Raw genomic sequence first — 22,641 nt, forward strand, 5'->3', positions numbered from 1 at the left:
GCATGTTTCTATGCTCTGAAGCTGCATGACAACTAAAAGTAGAAACAACTAGAATCACACTGCGCGGTGTTACCCCTTGCAATGCTGACATTTCCTTACTACTTTCCCACTGAGTGTACAGAAGAAATGGCACTTGTTGCAAGAGCTGCAAGCAATACAAGAATGCTTCTGCCTGTGCCAGAAACAGGACCAGTAATAAGTGGTAATGTATTTCTTCCATCAGATTTTCCTTCCTGAGTGTTGACAACTGTTCCTAACTGTCCCCCACCTTACCAACACATTCTAAAACACGATTTTGAATGTTAAATTTAGCAGAAGCTGGAGCACTGGTCCCTGATTTCCAGAAAGGACTACATGACTTTTTAAAGGAACTATCACTGAACACTCCTAAAAAAGCCAGCCAGAGTCTGGGTGTGGCACCCCAGAATTTCTTGCCACTTTCAGAAGTCCCTTTTTCCTCCAGGGGAAATGCATGATAACATAACAGAGATGTTACTGAGCATTACGATCATTATCTGCTGAGACCGGAACAGATGCAGAAGTTCAAGATTAAATTCATTCTCTCCTTCCCTGTGGTTTACAGGAAATTATGGCAAGATCTCTATTACTGCTCCCACAGCACAAAGCCATTGCTGCTGCCTCCTCACACAGCGGCAGAGCACACCATGCTACATTACACCGTATGGCTCAAGAATATCAGGTGTTCTGACTGAGCTGTGATTGCTTTTCCCATGCTGGAGCAGAATCAACTATGCCATAACTGCAATTCCATCCCTACACAGTAGCTGGACCTACAGAGCACAGGCTTCAGCACCCACAGCATTAATGCACCTGAAAGATTCTCTTTAAGAGTTGGAGGAGAAACACCATTTTGTAACAAACATCAGGTATCTCCTCCATATGTGTAGCATGCGTTTCCATAGGAGAGCAGCAGAAGGCAAACACCAGTTTATTGCTATAAGAGCGTGCTTCAGGAACAAACTAGCGTATTAGATACATGCACACCACAGACTGGGCACCTCAGGATGCCAGGATGAAAGGCAGCGAGTTCAGAGACAGCAGCTGGTAAAAGAGGAAATGACCAAACTCCTAAAAACTTACCACAACAGAGGTCAGCCTGCTCCTGTGGCAGCAAAACAAACCCAGATCACATTGTGTCCAGCTCCAGCTGACACTTCGGGAACTAACAATTATACGTACTAGGACTGAGCTTTTGCAGATTTTCCTGCATTTATGCCAAATATTTAATGGTACAAATCACAGGAGTAGACCCAGTGGAGCATGGTTTACACTTAACAGATTAACAGCAAAACAACTTTTAGGTTCAATATTAAAATGGATAACAAAAAGAGCCTGCATCTCCTAACTATCAGTGCAATGCCTGGCCTTAGCTCACAGCTGTGCTATTCAGCACATCCATTATGCATTATTACATCCTAATCTATGATTAGGTGACATTTTATTTGGGTTAGGAAACTCTTATAACCAACACTGGGCTAAGAATTGCTGGTGGCACAAGGCATCATCTAATTGTTTCAGAAAAAAAACAGAGTTTTTGCCCAAATGGCTTACCTTATGTAAACAGGGATGGATTACATCCCTTAAGTGGGATGGATCAGTATATTGATGTCTGTGGTGCTTATTCTAGATGATAGATGTGGGGTCAAACACCTGAGTGAGTTCAGTCAATCTGCTTAAAGACTGATGTCCCATTACTGCTATTGCTCTTCTGATGTAATGCTGGTTCTCTTTCCACAAGAAAAGATCAAAAGACTCAAAATGTTTCCAGACAAGTTTATGGAATGTGAAATACTGACCATTGTGAAATCAAGTCTTTCCATAAATACACACCAGTATAAAATGCACTTGCTGAAACACCTTAATGAAATCAGTGCATGGCACTGAGATGCCGGTATCTTTGTCCTCCTGAACTGTTTACAAACCTTTGTAATGACACCGAGCAAACTCTGGCCTGGTAGAATCACAAAAGCAGAAACCTATACTGTTATTCCAGCGCTTATAGGTGTGACTTCAGCATGATTTGGGTCAATATAGCATTCACACTTCTCAGTGCATCTGAGTTTCATTCTGAGTTTTGCTTTCTGTCCAGGAAGAATTTTTTTGAGGAAGTTATTTTTCATAAAGAGCTGTAGAACTTAGACATTCTATAGTTCAGGCCAGAAAGCATCCTCACCTGCTCCCTTTCAGCTCTGAAGTTACTTAAACAAAACTTTGTTAACTCCTTAAAGATTTGGGGAATTCTTTTATTAATAACTTAAAATGCATTTCCTACCTGTAAATGCCATCAAAGCTAACAATTCTACACGTGGCTCAACTACTACACTCTCTCTAGTGGTATTCTTTCATTCTATGCAGGCTGGGACAAGTTTCACCCTATGTGCCTTCAGACCAATTAATTAACCAGACTACACAGCTGGTTGAAATGCTGATAGAAAAAGTCCATTAAAATGACTAATTTTACTTAGAATCAGATCAAAATCCACTGATTTTTAGCATTTTCCACCAACATTCAGAGTGCAAAGTGAAGAAGAGAATGAAAGTTTTCAATGTACTACAGAGAATACAGCTCGAGGTTGAAAAAAAAACACCTTACATTTCATAGTAGCTCCTACTGGTTGCCTTTCCTAGGACACTGAACCAAGAACCTGACAACAGATGAGGATCCTGATGCTTTCTGCCATTTCACCATACAGCAACACTTTGTAGGAGCATCTCTCTAGCTGGGGACATATTGTTCTACAGCTGTGTACTCTCAGAGCCCAAGGAGAGGCAGGGCTTTCAGCGTCTGGGGATGGCATGCAGGACTCCTAACACCCTGCTATGTAAATGAAGTTAAGCTATGGTCTGTTTCACTCCAAATGCAAGAATGGTGCAGTTACAGTGGAAGCAGTTAAAGATTCGAACACAAGGGATTTTTAGTGGCTGATTACTGACAGCAGCTTCCCAGGTGGATGAGGACCACACCTCTGAGAGCAGTTGTTGGTCTAACCAGGTAGTAGGGTTACAACCAAGCTAAATGAATGGCAAAAGCATTACTTGACTCCAGCTAGTTCTAACTGGGGCTCGGGAAGAACATCTGCTGCATGACCAAGGCAGCACACAACTATGATAGACACCCTGCGTCTATGTTTTTGGACTCACAGGGCTGTGAGTAGAACACATCTGGTAAAACAAAGGTTTGAGTCAGACAGCTACAAGTCTGAGGAATAGGGTGTAGAGTGAAAAAAATAGGACCAATAATTGCTATATGTTGCCCTGTCACGGAGTTCTCTTTAGAGCTCGCTCCGTGACAGCGAGAACAAACCCGGGGAGAGAAGGAACAAAGGGCCTCCCCGCTCTAACAGCGCGGCGCGGCCCGGCCACGTGCGTTCCGAGAGGGGAAGGGGAGGGAGATTGAGAATGGGTCTGGGAGGGAAAGAATGGAAAAAAAAAACCATCTGAGAACGAACGGCAGTTTAACGAACTCAATGACACTAAACAACAACGAGAGAGTTTCAACAAGGAGAAAAACAAGTCCAAATCTCACCGGCAGGCTATGGGAGGCACGAAGCTCCAACCACGCTTTCTCCTCGCAGGGAACCGGTCGAAACCCAGTTCCCTTCCCGACCTCCCCTTCGGTGCCGCTTCCCCCCTCCCCCCCCCCATGCCCATTTAAGGCAGTCCACAGAAAAGGAAAGAAAGAAAGAAAAACTTGTCTCCTTCACTCCCATTATCCCACGTGATGTTCTGATGTGGAACAGCAACACCAACCAAATTACAAAACCACCACATGCCCAACTGCATCCATCGATCGTGCTAACTTTAGAAAGCAAAAGGCATGGTGCACACTGAACAGGTTTGCTCCTCTGACAGGTACAGCCTGTGCTCATGATTTCTGTTTAATTTCCGTCCTGAAGAATACCTCAAATTGTGCTCCTAGTGGGAGTGGAGAGTGATTCTTCTCTAAAGGAAAATACAATTATCCAACTTCTTTAACTGCTCAAACAAATGACAAGTGAATAGGCTTCCAATGCTCCCCAACAGCTCCAGTTTAAAACACAACATTCTGCATTATACATTCAATAACAGATCCCTAGTCCCAAATCCCCTGTAGCAGAAAGACAAGGAAAATAAGCTCTTTTCATTTTCCTGTGTTTTTCATATCGCAAGATGCTTATTTTTGTCTCTTTGAACTTAGAAAACAGACGCACAAGAGGCTGTGTTGTGCTAAATGCTCTGCTGCTGGAATATGAACAAGGGCCAGTGAGGCAGGGGGTAAGGGTGTGTTTGTGTGCTCCTGTTCTTTGATGGGTGTCAATCATTCCTGGAGTTTGTTCACCACCTACACACAGTCAAACATGCAGGCAGACACGCACACACTCCTAATCTGCTCTCTTGCAGTGCTAAAAGCAGATAAGTAAGTGGTAATGCTCTAGGCTAAAGACGAGCCAAACCAATGATGAGTGCATGTTTTATTAACAAGCACATGCAGCTAAAGTGCAAGATCCATGGAAGTATGGACATACTCATCTGTATGCTGCAACTTCTATGTTTAACAGCAGGTAAAAAACAGGAATGTCAAAAAGTACATGTGTGTTTTGGGGAAATTTAATTTCTTTCATGATTTTTTTTCTTTCCACAAATACAAGGTCAGCTGGGTTGTTCTCCTCTTGCAGCAACATACCAACCAATCAGAAGAATAATAGATTAGAGCCAGCAAGTTAGTACAGTGTTTCTTAACCAGGGAGTTTAGCGAATGCTTTAATGCCTTTTCTTTGGGACTTCTATTTAATACATTTAATCAATACTAAATAAATAAATACATTAACTTTCCTTCCTATTTGCTGCTTTGAATACAACGTTCTTCAGCATCTTGTGTTCCAGTATACCAGATCAATTTAAACTAATTTCAACAATAAAATTATATAGTCTCATTTCTTTGTTCATTTGTACCCAATTGTAGGGATTCGGTAGCAGCTTAACGTAACTTCCACTGCAATCAACAGTAAGACACTGAAATGCTGCAGCTTAAAGAAAAGAAAGGGATTACTGAAGAAATTTATATATATATATATACATATATACTTAATATTATATATATATATATATGTATATTTGAGTTGGTTATATATGACTTCAGTAACCTCACAAAAATTATCTTTGCTGTGGCCAAAGCTGAATTTAAACAAAGTTGCTCCATTCAGTCAATTTCTACTTCGTCTCAGATTTAGCCTCTCCTTGATGTTATTCTAATCTTTTGGTAATCATTTCTGTAGACCAGGCTGAACGCAGCTAGGTCAGCCAATATCACGGTCTTAGAATTTATCCTAGAAGTCTGAAAATGAGGTATTCCAAAGTGAAGATATTGCTTTCAAGAATTCCCTTCTTTGACTTACCTTGGAGAAGCTTAGATTTCTCTTCTACACATAGGTTGTACAAGCCTCTCTCTTTACACTTCAGATAGAGATAAGTGGCTTTCTATAGATCTCAAAGTAAGTGATTAGAAACTCATAGATTTATGGATTTTGAGGCCAAAGAGGTTGTTTTATTAATCTACCCTAATGCATAGCATGGATCAGGAAACCACCAATACTTTCTGCACAAGTCCAGCAGCCAACGTTGAACTAAGATCTAGGATTTAGAAACCACACAGCAGTCTAATGCAAAGCTCAAAAGTCTGAACATTTCTACTTTTAATCTGTGTACCTGCAGCTTCCAACTATTAACTTCCAATAAGCTTTGTGCCCACAAGACAGAAGTTATCTTCTATTATCAAACACCTATTCTCCTTATAAGTATTTACAAACTATGACTAAGTTCTCCCTTAACCTTTACACTGATAAACTAGTTAGACAGAGTCCTCTGAGTCTCTCATTAAACATAAGCTCAGATTGTTTACTATTCTCTCACATCTTTTGTGATCTGTTTCCTATTTATAAAACATTTTCCTTGAAGAATGGACGCCTTGACCAGACATGCTGCACTTTCAGCAGTTTTTGTACCAAAACAATGACACTTACTTCATAACATCCCATAGTAAAAAGAGGAAAGACAAAGTAAAAAGAACAAACTCACAGAATGGTAAGAAAAGAGAAATAAAAGGGGTTAAATAGGAGGCAAAAATAACTAATAGAAAACGAAAAAGGAAGAAAATAAAGTCTAATATGGTGCAAAGCATTACCTGTTTATATGTGTGCTTTACAAAGTTATCTTGTCTGCTCTAAGAAGCTAACAAATGAACCTGCTACTCATCCCTCCATTCAAACTGTTTCAGGAAATTACTGATTTCTGATGCTGGTTGCACGATTCTCCCTGATTGAGAACGCACGGTTTTGGAAGTAGAGCTCATTAGCACCACAGGGCTCTAAAACAACTAACCTCCCCAAAACCCAGCACCCTCCTTTCTAGCCAACTCAAGAGAAGGTCAGAAGGGACTGTGTTTCTTTCCCTCCCCCAGCCTTGAAATACCTGCCTCACTTCAAGGCTGGCACTGATGGATTCAGTCAGAGTAAACAAAAGGCTCATACACACAAAGCACACATATGGAGCCCTGGGCTTCAGTCATCAACCCTGGGACATCTGTGTCTTTCTCAGGATCTCTGCATGTTCAAATAATTAGTCCAAGGCCAGCTGTCCCCTTCTTGCTCTTCACCCAATTCTTCTACTATCACTGCCTTTCCAAAGATTATTATGCCTGACAGATCACCAAAAGATAATCTATTTCTTTCTGCTTACTCTCTGGATGGAGGGAGCAGCCAAGGACTGGTGAGGTGGTGAAGAGAAAAGGAGGAACTCCTTTGACTCCTCCTTCCCAGACTTCTGCACGTTTCCAAGCAAGCTTTGGCCACATCAGAGGAAAGACTGACTTGAACTCTCATATTCAGATGTTAAGAACTCCAAATGCTCATGCTGGTACTCAAAATGCAACCATCAACAATGAGCCTGTGTGCTCTATGAGCACAGTTATCTCATGTATTCTGGGCCCAATTTTCTTCACTCTTAAAGCAGTGATTAAGAAGTAATTCAGAGAAATTAATGAAACCTTTCGTAATCTCAACACACTCCCTGTAATCCACTCATTTCTGAGGCCTTTCTACTGATCTGTGTCAGAGCACGCTAAGGCTCCCTCGGGAGGCAGGTCTCCAGACCAGCAAGCTTACCCAAAGCACAGCTGAAGAAACCCAGCCCAGGTACTTACAGCTGTGTGAAAGGAGCAGTGAGAATAGAACCAGGACTTCTGTTCTCATCTTTAAAATCTGTAGTTCTGCCCCAAAACAGCACTCCTAAGCAGGCCCCAGCTGGAGGGAACACTGCTCCTCAGCCTCAATGAGCAAGCCAGGACACACTGAAGCAGACAGCTTGCATGTGCAGCAAGCAGCCCTGTCCTCTTAGAGGGCCGCAAGCACACGGATGAGCCATTTACTGCAGCCTGTGCTGCAGCCTGCCTGCCCATGTATCATCTCCATAGCAGCAGTTCTGTTAATTGAGACCAGCTGCTTCAACTCCAAATTCTTCTCTCCAGAAATATTGATACTACTACGTTATGATTAGAAAGCACTTTACCAAATGCCTCTCAATTTTGCACAGCTCAGATGAAGAGCAGCTGCAGAAAGAAGGGACAGTTCCCTGACTGTACAGAATAAAACAAATGCTCACTGCAAAATCACTGGAGAAATGAAGGCTGTATGAAGTAAGTCAAAATAATGATGGCAGGAGAAAGCAGCCTGCTGCATGTGCTCATGCCTGTCATTTTTGATGTTGAAAGGACTGTGAGCAGACTTCTTCCTTATGCTCTAGGATAAATGGCCACAGCACTGCAGTTTTACAGCTTCATGTGGCAGGTGCGCATATTTGTCAGATCCAGTTTTTCTGTCCAAGGACAGATTAAAGCAAAACCCATCAATCTGGGCCTGGCTTGGAATTGCTGCTGTGGTGTTGATTCTGCTCCAGGGCCTGTTCTAAACAGCCCGCTGGCAAAGAGAGTCACTGAAACCAATAAACTAGTGGGAAGATTTCTGAAGCAGGAATGCCACTACACTACCACGACTTGGCTTCATTACTGACTGTCTCCCTGTGGCTGCTGACTCCATGCAGCAGGCTGTCAGTTGACTGCTTGGCAATGCTGACACTGGGATTGCCGACAGCTGAAAGCATTCTTCCCCCCTCAGCCAGGCTGGATTACGCTGGCTAAGAGTACAGCCAATTCCAAACTCACTTAGAGGTCCCAACCCCTGTCTATGACCATCGGACACAGGGTATTCCTTTAAAGACATCTGGTTGCCGTGTTTATGCAAGAACTGGGCTAACCACTTCAATCCCATCTGTTGTTCCAGCCTCCTGAGTATGGAGAACAGAATCCTTGAAAGAGAAAATCTGGCCATGAATGGTCTGAAATGAGAATCATGATACAATGCCTGGCTTCCTCCTGAGAAGGATGTTGTACAATTTTACAGAAAACACGGCACTCTTCAGCTCGCGGCTGTGTAAATAAGGGCTGAACACATTAATTCATTACTCAGATTTTCTACTACAACTGAGGTAATACAACAAAACAAAAGCAGAGAGATCACTCTGCTATGCTATGTGATTTGCCTCCTACTCTGAAAATCAGTGAGGTAAATAAAATCTTTTATACTGATACCAGACAGAGAGTCTCTCAGCTATCATCACGCTCATGTTTTTAGAAGTATTCTTACTGTGTTACTCTGGAAAATATTCAAAGTTTTCAGAGTCTCATTCAGATTTTACCATTTACACACTGTTCATTTTCACTGTGTTCCACTCACCTAAGAGAATTTCACTCTAAAGCTGCAATTTTCTTACCTACTTCACTTTCTAATTTCTGGTCTATACTAGAAGACTGCTTTAATCTACTGTACTGCAGGAGACAGAATACTTCAATGGAATTTCAGAAGGGTAAGTCTGAGCATGTTACATATAAACTTTACACTAACATTCATTGCATATTCCTTTAATCTCCATTTTCTTTCTGTTCCTAGTAAAGTTGCCATACTTACTTGTGACAAGTAACAGCAGTGGGGAAAGATCTTTGCTGTGTGTGGTAACAGAGAAGTTACCTTGACGTTGTGTGTAGATCCATCAGTACATTTTGCAGTTGACAACTTGGAATTCTGTTGATTACAGAAGTTGTGCTCCCCCACCCAAGCTGAATTCAGCCTTGCTAGTCACCAAGTCACATGAATAAATTCTTGTTTTGTTTTTATTTTTTTGTTTTTTAATTTTTAATCTTCCAAGATCTGCCAAGTGACACTCATATAAGGAGACGCATATCACAAGATCAGGTAAATGTGAATGATGCTGTTCTGAACACTACAGTCATTGTGACCATTGGGACTCCTTGACTGTTTCTAATAACACAGCTCAGAGGATTATTAACAGAATTACAATGGCTTAAAGCACGAAAGGATCTTGGTGCATCAGATAACAAACACATGCAGCAAGAGTGAGCAGGGGGAGCATTCCAACAACAGACTTGCAAACCTCACTTAAATCTTTTTCTACTAACACATAAAGGTCTCAGTCTGCAACATACCACAACTAGCATGCAGTGGTCCTGCAGTGAAATGATGCCCAACACACAGCTGCCCCAGCAGAGAAGCAACAACTCTACAGCTGACTGCTAGTTGTGTTCTCCAAGCACAGGCATATTCCTATTTCATTCAGCTGCCTTAACCTCCCCCATAACTGAATTATTTTTATTATGCTGCACATAATCCTAGTACCGACAGGGATATTTGTTAAACATAATTAAAGATATTAATTTTGCATGGAACAAAAGACACAGAGACAAGAACTTAATTTTTTTTTTTAGATCTCCTATTAGAAAATTACCTTCATTAGCACCGACTCGCTGAGCTTCTCTCTGTTGACAATTTTTATCGCAACCTTCTGACATGTGACACAGTGAACCCCCAACTTCACAAGCCCTGCAGGAGAAACAGAGCAAAACAGAAAAAAGGAGTGGTTAGAGCTATCCACAGCTGAGATTTTTCCTAATAGTACATTACTCAGTAGTTGTCAACTTATATTCAAACAAATATCCATCAGACCCTCCCCCTGCCAGATGAAGTCCTGTGAGTAACGGAGACCCTAAAGCCCACACCAGGACCACTTGGCATCTTCAATTCTGCTGCAGTTTCATCCATCAAAGCTGATTTTTGTTGAAATACATTCCAACTCTCAATCCTTCAAAGAGTGTTCTACCAGTTCAAAGTAAAATTCTGCCAATTTAACTGCATTAGGTTTGGGGCTATGCCAACATTTGGCATCACTGAAAGCTCAGAAAGCAACAGAATTAGATGGTCAAGTGTGTGCAGTATGCACATTGCTACCACATTAATTCTAGCTCTTCCCAAACCTTCCAGAGTTACAATAAGAAAGCACTTGAGTTTTCTCCTGCCATTATGACTTACTCTGTTGCAAGAAGTTCATGCTGTGCTGAATACCACAGAGGAATGGAGGAACAAAAGCACATAGTGATCAACACTAAGTTCTTCTTACTTATTAATATTTACCATATCTTTGTTCATATCTATAACCTCAAACCACTTAGTTGTGTAGATAAATGGCTGTACTTGGAAAAAGTTGTGAGTATTACCATCAGGGAATCAGATCAGAATGTCTGAGTTATCAAAAAGTAAGGAATAAAACTCCAAGAACGAAAAGAAAGAGGAAAGTAACAAAATATTACTTTTTGTCAGCAGAACTTGGATCTGAATCTGCTGATTCACATAAAGTATATCAAGAGATCTCTCACGAGCAAGTTAAACATGGTCTCTCTAGCTCCCAAATCCACATTAAGATCCTGATCTCATTCTCTGTCCCAAATGACAAAGCTAAAGACATTGCTTTATCTGTAAAGTGCACACAACAGATCTGCGGCCCAGAAAAACTACGGCCATAGGACTTCACGCTTTGAGGGATTAGATATCTTGACCACTGCCTTACTTCATACTGTCCCCAAAGATTCGGAGTTTCATCAGGGGCTCCAGCCATCTCCCACAGACACTTGTTCATCTTTTTGCTACAGTTAATCACTGATGCTGAACCATTAACCACAGGTTTTTATGCCAAGAAATAACTTCCTGATTTACTTCCTGTCCTCTCTCTTTTATATTGTGCATGTGATTTTCTGCTCTTAGCTGGTTAAATGCTGACATCCTCACCTTCTGCCATTACATGAACAAGTATTATGAATTAGGGACACAGCACGCCGACAAACCCATTTGAAGCTGTGTATAGCAACAGCCTTTCCTTTGCCTGAAGCAACAGATGAGCACAGCTGGGGAAAGATGCTGTGATGTCACAGAATCACAGAATGACCTGGGTTGGAAGGGACCTCAAGGATCATGAAGTTCCAACCCCCCTGCCTGGCAGGGCCACCAAACTTCCAGATTTACTAGATCAGGTTGCCCAGGGTCCCATCCGACCTGGATGTCCAGCCAATCTTTGCTGTTACAGCTGAATTTTGTCTACACAATATACATATGACATTATCCTTAGCACCACAGGCCCTGTGCTCACCACTCAGAGCAGTCGCAGCCTCCCTTCTGCAGCTTTGCATTGGCTTTGCCCTGTTTGGGCAGTCACTGTTGGCACCCCTCTATTGCTAGTTTGCAATGCTTCAGTCCTTGCCCATCCCTTCATTCTGCTTCCAACACAAACCACATTCTTTGCATAACTCTAAATTCCCCGTCCTTACATTTCTAATTCTTGGCAGATCTTCTAGTTCAGCCCTTCACATCTAGGCTCTAGGATATGTGACACAGTGCTGCAGTAGAGTGTTCTACAATCATTATTTCAAGGGGTCACTAAAGGTGACAAACAGCTGCTTCCTGTAACTGGTCCCTCAACCTTAAGAAAGCCTACAGGCTTTTGGAATATCACACTTCAAGATTTGATTCTAAATGTTTCTCTTCCCAAATGAAGACACCTGTCTCACTCTGCGCTCTGTAGCCCTTTTTATCCTTGCCCTCACTGAAGCATTTTGTCATTGAGTCACAGCTACCACAAACCTCTGGGACACCATCAGACCACTCAAGAAATCTTCACAATGTTCTCTGCCTTTCTTGCTACTAACCTACCACAGAAACTCATAAAATATGAAACCATTCTGTTTACCCTGATAACATATAAGAAGACTTTATACACCTTATGAAATCATACCGATACTGTGCCAGTGATTTTACATTGATTTAATTTCATCTGCCTAGAGAGGTCATTCCTGATTTACAGCAGGGTGCCAAAGGACAGAATGAGAGAATGTAGGACCTCATGTATTATTCATGTTTTCCTTATTTACATAAACAAACAAACAAACAAATCTGTCACTGCTGCCTGCTTTGTAGGTAAGGAATTCTAAGACAACTCTCCAAACAACCCAAGACAGCACTTTTCAACATCCAAAATTCAGTGAATGGAATTTCAGGATACAAATAAAACCTGTCACTCTGCTTGTACCTCCCTGCTTACCCCCTTCCTTTTGACATATGCATGTCAACAGCAAAATGAAAGCCTTTCACTAGACCACCTTATCCATAGGCTATGGTCCTCCTGCTACTAAGAGAAAAACTTAAATGAGTTTAGGCAAGGAAGAACTTGTGCCCTGGACTTCAGTTCTGGTCCTGGTAGTTCCAGTCAACTGGGCTACTGCTTACAGATGAATTAGGGTCATTTGAACTCCTGTGGGCTTCTGATGCTTAGGATGCCCTTTTACTGGCATGCATAACACCCAACATTGAGGACACATTCTGTATCAGTGTAATGACATATCTTTGAAGAGTGTAAGAAGCAACTGCATGAGCAAATTGCTGAGCTGTTATTGAAGTGGGAAAAAAAAGCAGTGCAATCTCAGACAAGTGGCTGAGGTGCTGTTTGAAGGGATGGTGATTTTTCAGTTCTTTGGCTGCATACACAGATGCTAATGAGCACCTCAAGTCTACAGCAAACTTCCCATACAGATGTGTCCGCAGGTGGGGTGTGTACTCATATAGCTTATCTACACATTCCACCCAGCAAAAGTACCTGTGTGGTCCCCAGAGAGAACAACCAAGGCTGCTAAGATGATATTTTGCTTTGGCATGGCTTAAGACAAGTCTGCCAAGGCAGTGAGTAGGCTGCTTTGTCTTAGGTGCTGTGAACACTGAGCTGCTTCAGACCTTGGCCATTTAACTACACAAGAAACAGCCTCATAATTTCAGGCTGAGGAGTAAAGAAGAAAAAATGTACACACAGAAAAGCAAGGGAATGTGTAAGCCAACACTGCCTTTTCATTCATAATTAAAAGCCACAAGCTGAAAACCACTGAGCAACAGGAACTCCAGATGATAGAAAGGAAAGATGGCACACAAGGAAGAACACAGGGAAGCTTACAGGCCTTCCACATCTGAGCACAGTGCTGACCTGCTAACAGTCATGCTCATGCTGTTTTTTGCTAGGAAGTCCCAGTCTGTGGATGCATAAAGACACACAGATCTTTCCTGAAAAGGACAGAAGCTTATATGATAAGCAATGGAAATATTTAGTCCTGCTATACATGTGGACAGCCCACCCTGAAGCAGTGAGTACAGAATCACTTATTTTACCCAAGAAGTGTGTGTTGCATGGACGAGGACACAAACTTCCCTTCCACAGATGAGCACACAGCCATCCCTGTGGCAATCAGTTCTGCATCTTTTTAGCCAAGGACAGGATTTCGGAAAAGCCTGATGTGCTGCTGCCTTGTGTTGTGTGTGGGAATTTGCTCTAATACATACTAACCAAAACAGAGTTCTGGTTCTTGGAGGTGATGCTATTTCATAGGCTCTCCACAGTGGTGTGAATAACAGTACAAGGGAACACAACTGTGGACAGGGACATCTTGCTAATGAACCCCATTATGAGAACTAAAACTTGGCTTTTCATTACAGAAAGAAGCATTTTGGAAGCAAGAGAGATCTGTTTGACAGTCCTACCAAAAGATGGAGTTTGTCAAAGATACCAGTCTGAAACAAACTACCATTTCAAGAGAGAGACTAATAAATCATAAAATAACACTGTTATTTAAACGTAACATTCACGGTACGTACAGTGTTAACAAATAACATTCCCACAGTCTTTCACAGAAATGTTAAACACAAGTAACTCATTTTTAATCACAAAGCCAGTAACTTCTCCAAGAACTGTAATAAAAATGCCTGTTACATTTGCCAGTATTAATATATGTAATTTCTGCATTGGAAAAAGAAGGCTTTTCATTTTCTTCTGAAATAAAACCAACCCAATGCCCAACCTGTATTTCTGTCACAGGGAAATGAGGCCCTGATTTCAGATCATCTGCGTGGCTCTTGTTGCTCGCTGCTCATTTCACAACAGAGCGCACTGTCAAGAAATTCATCCTGTCAAAAATTTAAGCAGAAAGCCCCGGTCTGGCCGGTACTATCTATTTTGGCTGGATGAGCAATTAAAGCGATGTCTAGAGAGAAATATTATTCCTAACTGAGTTAGCTAATTGCCAATTAATTCATGTCAATGAATACCCAGCAAATGTTAATCTGAGCTCTTCAGGACACAAACACTTGTGGTTTCCATCAGGGCACAGTCTAGTACTGGTAACTATTTGAACTCAAGGAAGAACAAAAATCTTAGTCTTAACAAACGCAAGAACACTGCTTTGTAAAAGGCTGTGTCTACACAGTTCATGTATGTGAACTTTGTACATATGACCTTTATATACAAGTAATGTGAATTAATCCCACAATCTGGAAGTTACTGTTATAAATATTAGAATTATTCACTGATGCTCATTCCTGAAAGCTACATGCACTGCTATTTGCAAGATCTGCAAACCTTTAAGGATGCCAGTTTAGAAAATCAATCCTTAAAGCAAATAAAAGCATTAATATAACTCAAGTGAAGCAGAGGACAATGCTTAAAACCTAATACTCTTGCTTCTTATTCTCACCAGTTATTCTCTCAAATACTATGGTTTCAATTAGGGTTGAATCACTGCAGTTACAGCGTCCAACTGCTGACTGCAGAGAAGTTGCTTAAATCTACAACAGTGGAAAACAGGTTAAAACGTGACTTGCAGCAATACGATCTCCATAGCCGTAAAATAAGGATAACAACACTTACTTACCTTGTAAGGACTGTAGAAGGATTAACTGATTAATCCTTACAAAGAATGTTGGAAAGGGAAAGGATGGGGTACGCAAGCTTTACATATTACAACATATTAGGAGAATTGCATCTTAAATATTCTCTCAAAAGAAAGGTCTAAACTATTTCTTAGTAAGAGTTTCCATTTTATTTCTCAAATTTTCTAGCTTGTACTTTTCCAGTTTCCTACCGTATGTATCTCATGCACTTCTTAGCTTCACTACAAAGAACTTTGTTATGAGTGTCCTACTTATGGGAACCAATAATTGCCCTTAATTACTCAGCCTTCTCATTGAACAGATGTTTACTTTTCTATAGCATATTGTTATCTCAAATTACTGCCTTTAAAATAAACAAAGCCTTATATCAAGTGACACACAAATTACACGGTATCAATTTATAATTGTATTATGGGGAAAGGAGGTATAGAGCTGTCTACAGATCTGAAAGAATGAGGATGGAGCTACACAGACTGTTAATGAAATAATTTGACCATGAGATATTCTACAGAGAGACTCTAGTGCTAAAATGCTGTTTGGAGGGCTCACGCAATAACTGTTTCTAAATTGAATAAACTGTAATTACAGTAGGATTAAAGCCAGAGTGCAAATGCTCAGTGAGAGCAAGGAAGGAGATGTTCATCAGTCCTGGGATTCACGTGCCTCACGCAGAATTGCTCCAGCTCAGATGTATTCTCCTGAGCTCCAAGCACTCTCAAACATGCACTGGCTCAGGAAGCCAAAGGAATGAATGCCTGAGCTCAGAGATTGGTGACAGCAATGCAACAGCTCAGATGTGATGGTATCCACACACCTGGTATTAGAGAACAAGAGACACAGAGGCATACTCAGATACACAGCAGCTCACCAGGAGCAGGTTTTACACTGTATGCCTCAGAGATTATGGCAGGATCATCCTCCAAGCTCAGCAGGATCAAAACACACAGAACCAACATCACCTCTATTGATTTTTATCTTGGTCTCCTTCTTACAATATTTCATAAATCAATACTTCTCAGAAACCCTTTGTGCCTGCTGAATATAGTGAAGAACATGACTTCAGCCCTTTTGACACACATCTTTTTCATCTCTATCCACACCCACGTGTCTACAGAGGCCCCCCAAGGAACTAGGACACATACCTGTATGGGCTTTTCTGAAACAGTTATTCCGTCAGCCAAGCTCTAACAAACTCCTCAAGTCCTTTGGGAGCTGTCAGCAGACTGCCATGTCCATGAGCTAAGCTTCTATTTTACACCAAGTCTTTGTTCCCACATGAAAACAAGTGGATGACTAAGCTGTGCTGCCACTGGAAAGGTGCACACCCCAGCCTCCTGAGCGTGTACAAAGGGATCTGGGCAGTACCCTCACACCTCACTGACAGGGAAACAGGAGAGTAGCTTTGCAACTTGAAAGTGAAAAAGAGAAAATAAAATATAACAGATACACCAGAAAGTCTCATCGCCCTTTACACCCTCTTTTTCATATGGGCACTGAGGGCTGCAGGCCAGCACAGTCAGAGCCAAGCATCTCCTTGCAACGCCCTCCTGCAGAACCACTTCTCCTTCAGACCTCCTGAATCATTTGTCAGAAGATGACCAGACGTGCATCTTCAGGAAGCCAGTAGAGCTCTGTCTGTTCTGCTAAGGTATTTCTGATAAAGCATGTCGCCATCATTAGGTAACATCTGGGCAACGATCCACAACATCCAGTGACCTATGGAGAAGGCCTGCTGCGCTAATAAGGAGGGGACACTGTGCTCAGGTCAGGAGGAGATGAAAAAAGAAGATGGGAGGAGAAGCTGTGGAGAAACTGTTCCTCACGTGTGCTTTCAGCTGGTGCTAATCCCATTTTCTAAGCTCATTTCCACCCTCTTTCTCTGTACTTTCCACCCTACTTCAGCCTGCCTCCTTCAGGGAGTCCTGACACTGCTTTTGACCCTCCCATCAGCCGAGATTGTTTCAGCTAGGTTATATGTATATTAAGAACTTAATTAAAAAGAGGGTTAGCACAGAAAGCCTTTACACATAAGACAGAGGTCACGCTCTTCACAAGATTAGGCTCACCACAGAGCACTTCATCTACCCAGCTCAGTGCTGACACAGCTTACCCTGGCCTCTGACATCTCTTAATCACCAACTGACAGATTTCTAACAGGATTTGCACTCACTGCTGATACACTGCACTTCAGCCACGTTCAAGGAGTGATCTGGCTTATCTGTACGTGCACCTAGGAGCAAGGCACCGATCAGCAGGTCACGTGCACACCCAGCACGTCCCCCTTCCTATGAATTCCCAAAAGACCTGGTGATGACAGTGGGATATGGCTCATAGACAGCCACTGACTAACTTCAACACAAAGACTTTTGTAACAAGCTCCGTGACATTCAGCAGCTGAGTGAGGAGTGACCTCATAGGCTGCACTGGTAAAGGGAAAGTAAGGAGACAGATCATCCTCCAGATCCTGATTCTGCCTAAGAGAAAACCCCTCACTGGTCAGTTAGAAGGAGAATGAGCTCCTCAGCAGAGCTGTGGGCTAACCAAGGAGAAGTGGATGGGTGATGAAGACAGGGTGGCCCTGAGGCTGCCAGAGGGACAAGTGGTCAGGGAAAGGTCTGGGAGCTCGCAGTAGCAGCCTTAGGGGCCTGCAAACCACAACTATGTAGCATGCTACAGAGATAACTCACAGCACAACTGTAAAGGACAGCTTTTCCCATTTTCTGAGATGCTCCTCTGCATGAAGTATAGAACATATAAAACACAATTTTCTTAATTACACTGAATATGAGAAAACCTAAGCTTCTGGCTCAGGACAACGGGAAGAAAGACCATTTGAAAACTGATTTCTGGCTCAAAACCAGTAAAATCAAAGCAAAAGAATTAAAGGTCAGAATAATTAGACTATTATCATTTTAATGAACAGAATCAGGCATATTAAAACCCCTTATAGTCAAAAGTATTTTCCTCAATGTGAGAATAATGGCTCAGGTCACAGCACAGAGCTGGAAGCATTTATCGACTTCTACACCAAGAACAGGAACCGCCTGCTCATGTAATACATACTTCACTACAACTGGTTCACTGTGTTCCTTACAGAGGGGAAAGCATGGGGTCCTATTCAATACACCTTTACACGAAAGGCCCAAGCTCCTCATTAATTTAAGGTAAGGCTTATGAGAAACAATGTAGCACCTGGAAAGTAAGGTCAGCTGTGCCTACACAAAGAAGAAAGAAAATAAAGTGAATTTAATTTCCTTTCAAAAGAAAGGTGGTTGGATAAGTTCAAACATACACACCCCAACCCACCTTCTGATACACAGCTTCATCACTTGGAAACTCATATCACAGTGGCTGTGGCTAAGTACGTCCTGAAATACAGTTCAAAATCCAATTCAGGCAGGAGCTGTTGATTATGAAAGGACCATGGCAGGAGAACTGTGCTGTCAAAACACATCTTCATATCATGCTTCTGTTCCAGGATTTCTATGTGACAACCCATAGGGTTACTGGAAGATCCCAGAGTGAATTTTCCTCTTCTGGAAGAATTCACGGGAGGGGATGGTGAGCAGCTCCCCGGGTTTGATCTAAAGACTAGTAGGGTCAATACAAAGACTCATCTGTTTCAGGAATCTGCAAATCAGTTTCTTCATTAGCAAGCTATAGCTATGCAAAGCTCAATTACTTTAAGGGGGATTGCTGCAGAGAATGAGATGGCAGTGCAGAAAATGTCGGTTGCAGAAGATCTCAGAGCTGTGACAAAATCAATTGCTACCAATAGTTAGCAAGTTATACAATTCTCTGTACATGACATGCTCACTGTTGCTAAGGCAAAATAAATCTGCAGGAAATGTTGCTTTCAAACCTAGTGAGGCTTTTACTGCTCCACTTCCAATCAGGAAGGAGTTTTGCATTTACTCATACTGGTTCTTTCTTGGTATAAGCAAAATATCCATAAGTTTGGCTCCCCACAAGCACTAGTTCAAGGCCAGAGCCACAACAAGCAGAGGAAAAAGAGTGAATGAGTTATTCTAGATGTCAACAGAGGACCTCACCTCCAGGGTTTTTTCCCCTGTTTGATTGCTTTCTATTCTGTTACTATTTGTATTTCATGGTCCCAGACAGCTAGCATGAGGTGTCAGAAGACTCAAGAAGATTCAATCAGAAAAATCAGCTTAAGAAGAAGGACAAGTTGTAAGCCTGGATAAGTAGATAGAAATAAGCAAAAGATCAGTAAGCATCTACTTTGTACAAGCTCAAAGTCTGAGGAAAGTTAAAAATACCATCTCTCAAGAATTATGCTCCCTTGTGAGGACCTGGTTCTCTCCACGAGTGCACAGGGGTAGATCCCACTGACTTTCTGAGAATTATCCCCAACTCCCACCAAGATGAGGTGCAATCTGCCAGCCCCTCCCAGGAAGCTTCAGAGCACAGCTCACACTGCAAACAACAGCCACAAAGGAGCTCAGCAGTGACTCCAAGCCACTCACACTTGCAAGAAGAGGCAGCTCAGAAATAACTGAGATTGCTGCACCTGTTAGGTGTCCTGACATACAGAGGTAATAAATACACTGAGATAATAGACTACTACCCAGCAATATTATCGTTAGACAAATCACGTATCCCTTTCTGCAAAAACACTGCCTTAAGGAATACTGCCTGCAAAGAACACAGAGAATACTGTCTTGTGCTTATGAACATTACACACTTTGCCTTTATGTTATGAGCCTCCTAAATGACTAGAAACTGCTATGATATTCCTCACTTGTACTGCAGGTCAGGCCACTTTTACCTCAAGGCTATGGCAAGTTGCATAGCAAGAGTCTCTCCCTGAACAAGAGAATCATCATCAGCTGGATAGCATTTATCTGTCACGACAGGTATCTGGCAGAAACATTATTTGCCTGTGACCCACTGAGCTCCAGATAAGAAAGGCTAGGGAGTTACAGTCCAAATCTTATTAGAGGAATAATAATAATAATAATAAAACACTAAACCCAACCAAAAAAAGCCCACCAAACATATAAAGGAGTGAAAAAGACTTATTAAGAGTATCAAGAACTCTAACAAAGGACCGGTGATCAAACACCGACAAGGGCTGACAAAAAGAGGTATCAAACAGAGCTGGAAAGATTGATTCTGGTAACTCAGACTGCAAAACAATGAGTGTTGTTAAACTGGACCAAAAATACAGCCAAAATAACCCGTGTAACCCCACCAAATGGTGTGACAATACAGCCATAAACATGGGATCTGCTTCCTGAGATCCAATCCTAGTCCACACATGAGGAAAGAGATCAGATTTAAACTCAGAGATTTCAGCTGCAGAAGAAGATGCCCTAAGTTTCCCAAGGGAGCATTTTTACTTGCAGGTACATGACTTTTGGAGTCCCCAATACCAGATCTCTTTCTCTCCCTTTCTGGGGCAGAAGATCCAGCAGGCTCCACATGACAGAAATGCAGTTTTGCTTCTCACATAAGGTTTATCCTAACACTCAACTGGAGCCATATTTGAGTAAAGCAGAACTGAGAAAAAGTAGGTGCTTCCCTCTGGTTAGATTAAACAGAATTAAGGTACATCTGTAGCCCTGCATGAACAAAGGCTGTCAAAAATGAAGAATTCCCTTTGCCTGCTGCACCAGCTTTAAATCCCACTAACAGCTACGTAAGAAACCTATGAAATAAAGAACTTAAACACAGTGGATGGTCAAGTTCCTTTGAAAACCTTGGTCTATTTTCTCTGCAGCGTACTCTACTCGACATCCACCCCTGCAGCTGTTAGTGAATGCTGCTGTACTAAATGCTGTACAGGGAAGAGAAGGTGCCTTCTGAAAGCACAGTGGCAACCAAGGTAAGGAATACCAGAGCAGCAACATCCAGCCAGCACTTGGTGGCAGTGTACTGGAAACTGCATAAAGAAAATCAGGGCAGCAGATGGGCAGTAATTTAGCAGCAGGGTAAAGAAATAAATCAAATCTTCTCTAACATCCTGCTGGATTTGAGTTGAACTAACTAGCACTAATGGTTCAAAATCCAAAAGCAAAAAAAAATAAATAAAAAATAAAAAAATCTGTAACATGCTGTTGGTTACAGAGTCACAGAATAACCTCGGGTCAGCAGCCAGGACCTTCTGTGATCACAAAGCCCATATCCAGTGCTTAAGCAAGATCAGCCTGAGAAAGTGCCCCAGGGCCAAGTCCAGGCCTGCTTTCAGTACTTCCAGAGTGATACTCCACAGCCTTCCTGGGCAACATGTTCCAGCACTTGACCACTCTCACAGAAGTGTTTCCTTGTGTTGGTGACTGAAACATATTTTACCTTGTGCTCACTGCCTCTACTCCTGCTCCTGGGCACCACTGAGAAGAGTCTGCCTCCTTCTCCTTAATTTCCTTTCATCAGGTGTTTATACACATTGATGAGATCCTCCTCCTTGCCAGGTAGAACAGGCTCAGCTCTTCTTGTATGGGAGATGCTCCAATCCCTTAATCTTTGTGGTCCTATCCTGGATTTGCTCCAGTAAGTCAGTACATTTCTTGTGCTGGGGAGCTCAGAACTGGATATGCAGATGTGACCTCTCGGTGCTGTGCAGAGAGCAAGGATCGCCTCCTTTCACCTCTGGGCAATATTCTTCACCATGAAGAAGGTGGCCATCTCCACGAGGATGCAGTGCTGCCTCATCATCAGGCTGCTGTCTGCCAAAAGCCCAGAGTGTTCTGCAGATCTGCCTTCCCACTGGCTGGTCTCCAGCCTGTCCCAGTGCCTGAGGCTATTCCTCCCTACATGCAGGACTTCAAATTTCCCCTTACTTAACTGTGCCACTCCAGCCTGTCCGATTCTCCATTCCAAGTAACTCTGGACGGCAGCAAGACCACCTAGCATATCAGACATTCCTGTTTGGTGGTCAAAAATACAACGTGCTTTTTTTTTATCATTTGTTGGTTTCCTTTCATTCTGCTTGTAGAAGTATTAATAGCAGTTAATACAGTTTTCTTTCTTTTCAACAGTTTTAAAGAATGTTATCTAAATTCCTTATACTACTATAATTTTTGCTCTAAAAGAGAAGCTTTCCCCTAAAGTTTTCTAGCCACTAAGAGACAATCAAAACAAAACTAAATCAGAAGCTGTACAACATGGAGAGAAGGAGGAAGAAAGATGTGTATGTTTGTTTCCCTTCAGTCACACCGCAGCCCATTTACAGGAGTCTCCCTGTAAGCAAAGGCCATAATGCCTTAACTTCTTATGATTCTGACTTCCAGCAGTGTGGGGAGTGGCTCACTGCTGTGCTAAATTCATGTTTTTATTAGCTAGATGTGTGAAAAGAGACTTCCTCCTCCCCTCAAACTTCATTCTAACTCTTTCAGCTTGAAAGATCCCAGGTTATACAAAATACCATCCAGGTCTTTGCCCAGAATCTTCCATGCAGCAGGGAAGAGATGGACTGAAAATTAAGTTGCTCACAGTAAAAATGATCGCTTATCCTTTCCCT

At 42.1% G+C, this 22,641-nt stretch overlaps 1 protein-coding gene across 16 annotated transcripts in view; it reads right to left on the reverse strand.

Annotated features, from left to right (window-relative positions):
- BRSK2 (BR serine/threonine kinase 2) overlaps positions 1–22,641 on the reverse strand; it is a 291,630-nt gene that overhangs the window by 141,498 nt on the left and 127,491 nt on the right. For all 16 annotated transcript variants that reach the window (XM_072339337.1, XM_072339338.1, XM_072339327.1 and 13 more), the window contains exon 2: positions 9,853–9,947. In XM_072339337.1, coding sequence (XP_072195438.1) covers positions 9,853–9,947 — 95 coding nt within the window. The remainder of the gene's footprint in view (positions 1–9,852; positions 9,948–22,641) is intronic.

Source organism: Excalfactoria chinensis, chromosome 5 (genome assembly GCF_039878825.1).
Source record: "Excalfactoria chinensis isolate bCotChi1 chromosome 5, bCotChi1.hap2, whole genome shotgun sequence".
NCBI lineage: Eukaryota > Metazoa > Chordata > Aves > Galliformes > Phasianidae > Excalfactoria > Excalfactoria chinensis.